The following is an 11,207-nucleotide window of genomic DNA, read 5'->3' as shown; positions in this document are numbered from 1 at the left end:
CCAGAGCCACTGGGACTGAGCCACGAGGGGTAGAGATGGGGTGCAGAAACACTGGGGCACGGGGGCTGAGGAAGTGGGGTTTGCCCTCTCCATCCCCGCTGGCTGCAGGGCTCACAGCAGCCGGGTGCAGGGCAAGGGCTGTGGGTCACTCTGACCTGCCCCCACAGCCCTGGCCACTCCGTGCCCTTCCCAATATTAGTGTGCCCACTCGGGAGGCTGGGGGCAGCCCCTCCAGTTTTACCCCACACCAAAATGGACCCTATGGCCCAAGACCACCAGGGTTCTGGGGGGCTGTGGGGCAGATAAGTCCTTCTCTGCAATGGGAACAGTAAGGCCACTGTTCCCCCTCTCCAGCCCCTGGGCCCTCACACCAGCTTTGTGTGTGCAGAGTCCCCACATTTCAGGGACACCTGGAGCCAGCTCGTCTACGCAGCTGCAGAAGCTTATTTGAATAATTTGCCTTGCAAATCTACAAGTACCAGCTTGAGTCTTGCACCGCGAGCACCCATCCCCTCATGATGCAGGAGCCACGCATGGGGCAGCCGTGGTGAGGACACGAGGATGTGGATGTGACTCCCAGCACTGCACAACAAAGCCCCACCCAGCAGCACAGTGACACTGAGCAGCACCGTTTGCCACTCCCAGGATGTCCCATCCCATGGGAGGACTGGAAAACCAAACCTAGTGCTGCCTCCAGCCCTGCCACACGCTCCCCTCACCCCAGCAGGGCTGGAAGGGGCCTGTGCATGGAGGCAGTAAATCTGATAAGCCATCAGGCAGCACCACCATTCAGTGGATAATTAAGGTGTAAGTGCAGAGGAAGTGACCTGGCTGCTCCTGGGGATCAGGAGAGGCTGTGACCCTTGCAGCCAGTGCATTAAATGCACATTGGTTCCTCTTTTTAAAAACAAAAAAAAAAAAAAAGAGAAACTAAAACATGAATCATGCCCCAGCATCTGAACACTGACTGCTGGGATTGCAGCATGAGGAGGAAACGAGACCATCTGGTGAGGCTTTGGCACAGCCTGGATCAGCAGGGAAAGGGGACTCCCTGGAGCCAGGGCGAGGGTTTGGGAGCACAGACACAAAGCAGGTTCTTGCAAACGAACTCCACACACCTGGCAGAGCAGGCTGAGCTTTTCCAAGCTCCAACACCCTGTAGGAGGGAGGAAAAATGAGTTGGAGGAAGGTTAGGAGCAAAGCAGCAGAGGCTAAGGCTAAGTTAAGGCCATTTTGGTTTGTTAGAGCACACAGACAATCCCGACCCATCTCCCCTGAGTCCCACTACCAAACCTTGAACTTGGCACCCCAGAAATTGCTGGGTGGCCAGTGCAGGCTGGAGCATCCTCCAGGACCAGTTCTGGCTGAATCCAATCCCTGCTGACACTGACTCCTGCCCCACTGCCAGCAACACTCAAGCCCCAAGGGAGGGAAGGCATTTACGTGGCCTGAGCTCTCCTCACCCCACAACCAGGGGTCAATCACCTGCAGCAGATACTGCAAGGAAGGATTTTGAGGATGGGTTTCTCATCCCCACTACACAAGGCAAACAGTCCCCAACAAATTTGGCTGCAGAAAGGAGAATTGCTGAGCAAACCATACCCAGGCCCCATACTCCCCCATCCCTGTTTCCCAATCTAACCCATCCCTACCTCTTGCCAAGGGCAGCCAGAGCATGCAGGATCATGCAGAGGCCATGCTGGGGACACTGGTGCAGCTCTCCAGAGGAATACAGCCATGGAAAGACACTGCCTCCCCTACCACCACAGCCACAGGGGGACAGCACAGCCCCCAGACCCTCCCCATAAACACTCTGCACCCTTCTCTCTCTTCCCAGCCCAAGTCCAAAGCAAAGAAAGAAAGGAGATAAAGAAGGGAAGAAAGAAATAAAAAACTAAAACAAATGAAAACTAAAACAAAAAGCAGCAGTTGGGAGGCAGCCTTGTTAGGACAACTCAGCAAAATAAAATTCCGGTTTATTGTTGGACAACATTGTTTCACACATACATCAAACAGGCCAAAAAAAAAGAAAAAATAAAAATAAACAGCAACTTCATAGACAGAAAAAAAAAAAAAGAAAACCTTTTTATCTTTGGCCTTGCCACCTCATACAAACCACGATCTATGGTACAGCTAAAGTACATACACAAAAAAAGTTACTGGAATGCTCAGAATAAGATTGTAATTTTTTTTTTTTTTGCATTTTTGTCTTTTTTAATTTTTTTTTTTACAAGGTTTTGCTTTATTCTCCTTTGAGATAATGGTTTGGGCCTGGTCACACCACAAGTAAAGTCAGAGATAGGTAACAAGAGAGATATACACTTCAAAGCCCCCCTTTTGGTCAATCCGAGATCACTTAAAAATGGCGGACCTCCTAACAATATGTACAAAAATATAAAATGTAAATAAAAAATACAAACAAATTCTCCTTTAAAGTACTTTTAAGAAAGAAAGCAGGGCCTTGAAGTTTTGGTGCTCGGGGGGGAGAGGGTTTGTGGGGGAAGGGGGGTTTTTCTCTCCCCGCTAACGGGCGAATCATTTCCATGTTCGTTGAGTGGCAGCGCCGCGCCGGGGGGCGGGGACGGGGTTCACTCTACTTGGTGAGGATGACCACGGCGGAGGGGGGAGGAAGGGCTGTGTGAGGGAAAGGGGGCTGCAACGGGAGTCCCCAGGGGAGACCCAAGGGTGAAGAGGACGCGCTGGCCTTTTTTGTTGGTTTGTTTTCCTCCTTATTTAAAAAAAAAAAAAAAAAAAAAAAAATTTGCTGCCTAGTCATCTTCATCGGTTTTCTGCTTCTTGGGATCGACGTCGTCATCCTAGGAGGAAAGCAAAGCCATCAGGAGAGGGGATGGGATGGGGACTGGGGCTGCTGGGGGCAGGCAAGAGTCACCCCAAGGCAGGGAGTGAGGCTGGGGCATTTAGGGTCCCTCTCCTGGCCTCAGGAACAAGGTCTCAGAACCACAGGTGTTTCCCTCCCTCAGGCAAAATCCTCTCTTCTCAGGGAGCCCCTGAGTGCCCCACCCAGGCCTGCCATGAGCATTCCAGGTCTCCCCAGCCCAGGGCCAGGGCTCCGCTGGGCGGGAGCAGACACCCCCCTAACCAGGCCAGTGTATAAACAGAACTGGGCTGTGTCCCTGGAGAGACATGGGGAGCACACAGGCAAAGCATTCAAGCCCCTGAGTAAGCCCAGCCCCTCTAGTCCAACTGACACTCTCCCCCCTCTCAAGCCCTCTGGGGACATTGTATGGCTCTGAGGGGCTGCCTACTCTTCCCACCTCATCATCCTCAGCTGCCCGTTTTCCTGTGGCTCCCTCAGCTTCATCGTCGTCATCACCATCCTCTTCCTCACCTGCATGGAGTACAAATGGAGGAAATGTGAGACACTCTGGGAGAGTCCCAGTACCACACACCTCCCCTCTGGGTTTAATCCTGGCACACCCCCACACTGTGATGCCATGTCCCCATCTACCCAGGTGGCACAGACCCTGCTCAGGACAAGAGGTGACAGAGGACACTGTGGCTTTCTGGGCATCCCCCAAATGACCTGACCCACCAAAGAGAAAATAAGGATTGGCAGCCTCAAGTTTGATTCACACTACATTTGTAACACAGACAGTGAGATGGCAAAACCACCACCTACCACAAGTGCCGAAATCATGGCAAAAAATGGGGGGAAAAAAAGAGAGAGGAAAAAACTCTTTCTAGTGGCTGCTCTGCCTAACCACTCCAGATTACTTCTGCTTCCCTTCGCAGCTATTAGTCCATCTTTAATGAGTTAAGAGAGCCAGAACGCATTAGTTCTGAGTCAGAACACTTTCTAATTATCAGAACAGCAAACAAATGCTTCCAACTTATCTTGCAGCCAGCCAGGAGGATGAGCAGTGAGCTCTGGGCTTTGACCCACTTTGAGCTCAAATAGGCCAGTGGATCAGAACAACTGAGTCAATCACCTTTGGCCAGTTCTGGGGGCTAAGGGGCAAGCCCAGAGGCAGAACAGCTTCTCAGCTGCCGAGACAAGTCTCTTGTGTAACAGGAGACCCTACTATAACTTAGAGAGTTAAGGCCCGTAAGCTGGCTTTAAACCACCGCCATGAGCCACACGTATGGCCAGCCTGGACAGCCAGGGGGATTAAGGTCAGCCCATCCTCCCTTCTCCTCTCCTGACGTGTGCCCAGCTGCGGTGTGGCCCATGCAGCAGGAAGGGCCAAGATTAGCTCCCAGCGATGGATCAACACCCCAGCAGCCATCACATGCACTGGGCTGGCCGGCAGGTCAGGTGACAGTGCCAAGCTGATTGGGAGCATTTTTAGTTCTTTGAGCTGCTTTAAGCAAAGCAAATAATGAGATGGGATGGAGAGATGCGAGAGGAAAATATACCCTCAAGCTCTCCTCTGCTGTCAAACCCCGGGAGTTTGGCTGCAAGTCTTGGCTAAAAAAGCTGATGCAAGCTGGACTTGCTGCCTTTAAATCTCTCCCTGCAGTGCTCAGGTGCAGCTCTCAGGCAGGGATCGCCCGAGGGCAGCAAGCATGGACAGAGCCCGTGCCAGCAGCCAGAGCCTGTGCCGGATCCCCACAAGGCATTGGCGTCTCCAGGCACCGCGTGCCAAATCGTGCCTGTGCTCGGTGAGCTGGGAAGAGCAGGGCTGGCACTGCGGGACCAAAGCTCCCCGGGTTTGTCACAGCAGTATCCAAGCAACACTTCCACCCCACACATGCGCCTGCAGCACACGCATCCTCCTCCCTGCTCCTGCCCAAGAGGAGCAGGGAGAGCCAAGTATGCCCCATCTCATCCACCCTACAGTAAGGCTGGGGGTAAATGGGCTCAGGACAGCACACAGCAGTGCTGCATCTGTCCTCAGGGGTTAAAACCACAAGTTAAAGAGGATCCCAAGTCCCAGTTGTTCCTAGTGAACCAATTCCTACTGAAGGGCATAGCAGGCTGCTCAGAGAGTGCTACCCCAAAGGAGATGGCTTTCCCAGCTCACACTTTCAGAATAAGCACTGGTTTAATGGTCATTAAATTTCAGCCCTGTCCCTATCTCCCAAAACTAGCCAGCAGTTTAGTAGGTCAGCACGTAAACCAAAAATTCACAGGGGATTAACCTAGTAACAGATAATCAGGGGCCCTGAGTTCATCTCAGCATAACAAGAAAGGCTTTCTCCCAGCCTTCACAAGTGGTAAAAATAAACAATGTTATTCATCCAAGCAGATCTTGGGAAAAAAATAATAGCAGGGAGGGTGAGAGGTGATTCGGCAAGTCACTGCTGCCAAAACCCATTTCTAGGCTGGGTCAGGTCAGGAAGCAGCAGAGGGCAGGAAGACACAGGACACTGCAGCCATAGAAAATTCAAAGCAAGGCTATCTACTCCAGCTGGAGGATCAGGTAAGAGCCACAGGTTCCTCTGTTCGTTTCCACACGGCATCTAGCCTGGGAAAGAGGGCTGCATGGGCCTCTCAGCACGCTGCTCCATGAACAAGCAGAGTGCCACACCCTCTGTGCCTGGGCCAAGGCATGGCCACCCGGGCTGTCCCTGTCCCAGTGGCCAGTGCTGGTGTGTGCAGCACTGGCTGCGCTCACAGCAGTCAAGGGCAGATTTTACTACTCGCACGGAAGGCTAATGCGCTTATTCAGCGCCGCGGCAAGGTGCCGTCTGGCCAGAGGGAGGAAGGAATCTGCCCTCAACCTGCTGGAAGGGATTCAAGGCTGACTTCACTCCCAGCAGCGGTGGCTCAGGCAAGCAAGGAAGCAGCGAGCCTGGCTGGCGGGAGCTCTCTGCCCACAGCCGCGAGGGGGAGATGCTGCTCTCTGCTCGCCTCCGCTTCCCGGGAGCCCGCTGTCCAGAGCAGGACACCACCGTGGGATGGGGGTGGGGGAACAAACAAAGTTACCATCACCCTCTTCCTCCTCGTCCTCTTCTTCACCGCCTTCCTCCTCCTCTTCGTCTACTTCGTTGTCAGCCTCCTGCTCTCCGTTTTCCTCATTCTCCTTGGCAAGACAAAACATCACTTAAAAAAATGCACCAGGAAAGGGAGAAGGTGGAAGAGACATTCGGCACAATGTGTGTTCCCACCTTTCCTGCCGAAAGCAAAGCACCAGCCCACCGGAGCCCTGGGCACACATCCCACTTTCTGCCTGCCTCCACACAACCCAGACAGCCCAGGCACGAAGGATCAAGCCCACAGTAACTTGGGGCTGCAGCTTTGAGACAAAGCCTCAAATTGCTCTCATGACACATTGAATGTGGCACAGTGATTTCCCCCCAGCACCTCAAAAGAGGAAACCAACCAGTTTGCTTGTATATGATGTATTTCCCAGCTGAACTGGTTGTAACATTGTAAATCCTAGTGGGTTTTAAAATTTTTTTCCTCTTTATCCTTGCCTAGGGAAGGGTTGGTACTGGACAGCCTCACACAGCTGTCAGGGAGGGAATACAAGCCCAACCCTTCTCTTCTGCACACACATGAACAGCCCACAGGCTGGGAGTGTCCACTTAACGTGAAGCACCAAAGGCTGAAGGGCTTTGCACGGCTTAGGGCTGTTGTTTACAGGGATCCCCTCTCAACAGTGCTAGGGACAAACTTGCAGCAAAAGCAAGAAGAGGTGAAGAAAAAGGCATTGGTGTACAGACTGCCTCTCCCAGCAGATTGCAGCCATACTCACAGCATTGCCGTTGGCTGGTGCATCTCTGCCATTTTCTGTTTCTTCAACAACTTCCTTCTTCTCTTTTAGATCCTGGAAGGAGCAGAAAAGCAGAGAAGTCACCCCGATTCCAGATGTCTGGGTCAGAGAAGCTGCAGATCAGGTGTGAAAAACACAGTCTGAGAGCGAGAGCAGGCGCTGGTTTCTCTTCATACAGATTTGTTCTGTGATTTGGTCGCCACGTTCTGGCTCCTCCTTGGGAACGGGAAAACATGGGGGCGAATCTCAATCCAAGTCAGCCTTGCCAGAGCAGCCCTCTAAAAAAGGGACTGCTCTGTTTCACCTCTGAGCTCCCAAACAGACAGAGCTGGCCACCTGCATATATGCTCAACAGCAGCAGAGCTGGCTGATTGCCCATCTTAGCACAGTCCACGCAAGCTCCTGCAATGCCATGGAGAGCCGGCAGCCCTGTCCAGAGGATGGGCACCCACGGCTGCTCAGAGCCTTCACAGCAGGAACAGATCCCAGGCACTCATTAGCAGAGGCTCTGGTCTCTGCCCTGCCTAGCGAAAATCATCCGGCAAATATTACACGCCTGGTCTTTCTCACAGCAGCAGAGAGGAGGCTCCAGCATCCAGCTCACAGCCTAAAGTGTAACAGGATGGGGTGGAGGAAGAAGTCTATTTTTACACTGCTCCAAGAGCAGTGCCTGGCTAGTTCGGCTCAAGCCTCCACCACAAGCAGAGCGGGAGCTTGTGTGTTTTTGCTATTGATCACTGTCAAAATGTCATGCCAAGTCGCTCAGCAAACAGGCTGAAAGGATCCAACTTTATGTTCCCGCATTAAGAACACTTGGATTTAACACTGGCATCTCTGCTTGCATCCTCCTCCCCTTCTGTTCCTCCATCGACTGGAGCGAGATCCTTCAGCACAGTGAGCGCTACCCCAGCCAAGGAAAGCAGGGAGGCCCTTCCCCAGGGCCAGCAGCACAGCCACAGCGGCTTCAGCAGCAACCATGAGGTGTTTAAAAGTTGCTGGAAGCTCCTGCTCCACTGTGGTGGCTTCTCCCCCTCCCGCCGGCCCTTTGCAGCTGGCGGTGCCGCCCACGGACAGCGGGCACTTTCACTCCCGGGAGGGAGCCGCTGCCTCGTGGGAACACGGCAGGGAAGAGCATGGCCATGGCCCTGCTAGGGTGATCCCTAGATCCCTCCCTTCTGAGGGTTTCTACTGCCCCGCAGACTGCGCTGGGGAGGCAGCACAGGCATTTTAGACCACCGGGTTACTGAAATAGATGCCATTTCCAGAGGCACCCACAGACTGCCAGTGCATGGAGGAAAGACTTTTCCTGGAAGAAAATTTTGAGGGGGGACAACACCTGTTGATCGAACCTCACCTAAGCAAACCAAGCCAGGAGTCTGGAGTAAAACAAACACACAAGATCCCTCCTCCTTTCACTGCTTACACACAAATCCCAGGCCACTTCCTCCACACTGCCTAGTTCCACCACCGTTTTACACTGTCAGTGGCTTCCACTGCCCTGTTCCCTGGAGACTGATCACAACCATTTGGCCTCTTATGCATCACTGGGCTACAGCTGCTGCATCACACCAGGCACATGGGCATGAGGGCAACAAAGCAGTTCCCAAGTTAAACACAGAACAAGTCAAGCAATCAGAATTTCCACCTCTCAATGTGCCCAACAGTTCTTTTTATAACAAGTTGTTCACAAAATGCAAGCAATTCTCCCAGTGAAGGAATAACTCATTCTTGGGCATTTCAGCTGGACAGATCTACAGCCCTGACCTTTCCTGCATCACTGAAAATGCTCTCAGTTTAACCACCATCACGATGCCAGGTCATGAAATTTGTGGTAGCAACAGTGTTGCAGAGAGCATCAGATTCCCCCTCTTCCTTTCCCAGTCCAACACAAACAGATATGTGCAGGAGCGTCCAGACCAAGGGCCGGTGCAGGCAGCAGGGCTGCTCCGGCGCCAAGACTGAGACACAGCCTCTAATTATAGGTGTGTCAGAGCTGTTTGTCTATGGAATGAATAGCAGCGGTGTAGAGCCACATACCACCGGCCCGGAAAGCTCTACCTTGTCCCCGGTCCTGCCCTCGGCAGGATCCCTGAGGGAAGCAGGGGACATTAGGACTCGGGGACAAGAGAGGCAGCGCCGCAGCCCGCGCCTCCGGCCGGCAGGGGGCTCCCCCGCGCCGCCACGCGCGCGGCCGCCATTCAAACCGCGCGCCACTCTCCGCGTCCCGCTGATTGGCCGGCGGCCAGCGCGGCGCCCCGCGGGCTGCTGGGAGCTGTAGTCCCGGCGGGGGCGGCGCAGCGGACTCCGGCTCCCAGGCCCGCATGTGGTGGGCGCCCCGCGGCACCGGCCGGGGGCGGCGCCCGGGCGGGGCGGGAACCCCCGCCCCCCCCATCCCCGCCTCCCGGGCGCGTTCCGGACGGCGAGGCGGGACGAGAGCGATCGGCCCCGGTGCCTCCACGCTTCTCTGAGGTGTGGGGGGGGTCACCTTGCCGCCGTGCGCGCCTCCGCCCTCCCTGCAGCGCGGACCCTTGTCCACTCCCAGGAGGGTGAGCCAGAGACGAGGCCCCTTCCCGCACGCGGTAAAAAGGGCAGGGGAAGGTTAACGGCAAACTTGGCCCCGTTCCCCCGGGGAAGGATGGGGATCGACCCGCCTCGCCGCTTCCCGGCAGCGGGAGAGCCGGAGGCGGCGGGGACCAAGCTGCGGTCCCGGAACGGAGGCTGGGCAGGCGGGATGGGGGCATGGGTGCGGGAGCGGGAAACAGAAGTGAAATCGAAATCTGCCAGAAACGGCGTTTTGTTGGTTGTTTTTTATAAACCCTCCTCCCGGTCGGAATTTTTTTTTCCCCGCCAGTCGCGCTTCCCCCGGGAGCGGCGCGACCCCGGGCCAGCCGGGGCGCAGGGTGAGGAGGCCACTGGGCACGTCCCCCGCCGCCTTCCCACGCACTGGCCCGGCTCGGGTCCCCTCGCAACTTTTCCGGCTGTGGCCCCGGGCTCAACGGGGCGCACCGCGGCCGCTCGGGGAGCGCAGTTTCCCCGGGGGACGCTCCGCCGCGGCTCGCAGACAAAGGCGTGCGCCGGGAGCCGCAGCGGGGACTCCCGGGAGAACCTCTCCCGGTTGGTACCGGCGCTCCCCGGCCGCTTCCCATCACCTCCAGCCGCGACTCGCAAACTTATCCTGGTTGCGAGGAGCTCGGGCCAGGGCCGGCGCCCTCAGCCCCGCTGCCCCAGCGCATCGGGGCATCTCCTTCTGTGGAGATGCCCCCATTGGGGTAACTCCAAAAATAACAAAAGCCCCCCCGGGACAACTCCGGATCACTCTCTACTCCCCCTCACCTCCGAAATAGTAACTCCCAATACGGGGCAGTACCTAAACCGCAAATTCCCCCCCCCCCCTTCCGGGGGGGTAACGCCAAAAAAACAACTGTCCCCCCCCACACTCCAGGGGTAACACCGCCACAGCAGACGCCCCTCCCGCATCAACCGGGCGCAACTCCGAAATAGCAACCACCCGCCCACCCCGCTTTTCGGCAGCAACTCCACAACAGACACTGCCCCCCCCCCCCCCCCCCACCCGTGCGTGTTCCGGAGCGCTTCCCCCCACATCCCCCCGCAGGGACGGGGCCGAGCGGAACACAAGTTTGACGGGGCTGTCAAGCTCCCGCACCGCGGATTGAATGAGCGAGCACTGCCGGGTGCCGAGGCACCGCCGTGCGTGTACCCCCCCGGCTCCCCGAGCCCCTCTGCAGTGGGATGATCAGCTACTGTCCCAAGGAAAAGCGGGAGGGAGCGGGACGTGGAGCGGCGGGGCTCGGCAGCACCGGCAAAGGCGGCGAGCACGTTTCCCGCACACTGTAGACAAAGGAACGGCGCTGGCAGCCCCGCACGGCGAGCGCAGCGGCACCGGCTCCGCACCGCACCGCGCCGCCAACTTCAACCCGAAGGACGAAGGGGGAAGGGGGAGAAGCGAGGGGGCGGGACGGGCAGGGGGGTAAAAAAAAAAATCCGAAGAAAAAACACAAAAAGGAAAAAAAAAAAAAAAAAAAAGCCAGAAATCGCACGGTAAAAAATTTTAAATGAGGGGGAGAAAAAAGCCGCGGAGCAGGGCGCGAGGTGGCGGGTCGCTCACCTTGGCGGAGATTTCAGCGCTGGTGTCCACGGCCGCGTCGGACATGGCGGGGGCGTGCGGGGCTGTGTCGCGCGGGGCTGCGGCGGCGCGGGCGGGCGGGCAGAACAATGCCAAGATGGCTTTGCGCGAGCCAGTGGGAACTCACGCGGCGCCGCCGGCCCTCTTATAGAGCCGGGGGGCGGCGCGCGCGCTGCCCCGCGCCGCGCCCCATTGGCCGCGCGCGCCGCGGCCGCCGGGCGCCCATTGGCCGCGGTGCAAACAATGGGGCACGGCCGCTTAAAGGAGCCGGCGAGCGCCGCCACTGCGGCGATGAGTTGCGCCCGGTCTCAGCGCGGCGGGCGCAGAGGGGAGCAGAGCCCCGCCCTCCCCCGCGCTACCTCCGCCCCCGCCGCCTCCGCCCC

At 56.7% G+C, this 11,207-nt stretch overlaps 1 protein-coding gene across 4 annotated transcripts; it reads right to left on the bottom strand.

Annotated features, from left to right (window-relative positions):
* Positions 1 to 2,738: 2,738 nt before the first annotated feature.
* Positions 2,739 to 10,974, bottom strand: PTMA (prothymosin alpha). 4 transcript variants are annotated; one of them, XM_054639544.2, is made up of 5 exons: positions 10,807 to 10,974; positions 6,663 to 6,734; positions 5,891 to 5,987; positions 3,276 to 3,349; positions 2,739 to 2,816 (listed from the first exon to the last, which is right to left on the bottom strand). In XM_054639544.2, the coding sequence occupies exons 1-5, from the start codon at positions 10,849 to 10,851 to the stop codon at positions 2,769 to 2,771; spliced, it is 336 nt and encodes a 111-aa protein (XP_054495519.1). In that variant the 5' UTR covers positions 10,852 to 10,974; the 3' UTR covers positions 2,739 to 2,768. The 4 variants fall into 4 exon arrangements, with proteins under 4 accessions (XP_054495519.1, XP_054495521.1, XP_054495520.1 ...); XM_054639546.2 differs by having other exon boundaries at positions 5,897 to 5,987; positions 10,807 to 10,970; XM_054639545.2 differs by having other exon boundaries at positions 5,891 to 5,984; positions 10,807 to 10,963.
* Positions 10,975 to 11,207: the final 233 nt, after the last annotated feature.

Source organism: Agelaius phoeniceus, chromosome 10, assembly GCF_051311805.1.
Source record: "Agelaius phoeniceus isolate bAgePho1 chromosome 10, bAgePho1.hap1, whole genome shotgun sequence".
Lineage (NCBI taxonomy): Eukaryota > Metazoa > Chordata > Aves > Passeriformes > Icteridae > Agelaius > Agelaius phoeniceus.
This window is presented reverse-complemented; position numbering and strand designations above follow the sequence as displayed.

Coding starts and splice junctions, on each gene's coding strand:
- PTMA (XM_054639544.2), bottom strand. CDS start 10,851: ATGTCCGACGCGGCCGTGGACACCAGCGCTGAAATCTCCGCCAAG. Junction 6,735..10,806: donor GCGCTGAAATCTCCGCCAAG/GTGAGCGACCCG, acceptor TGCTCCTTCCAG/GATCTAAAAGAGAAGAAGGA. Junction 5,988..6,662: donor CACCAGCCAACGGCAATGCT/GTGAGTATGGCT, acceptor TGTCTTGCCAAG/GAGAATGAGGAAAACGGAGA.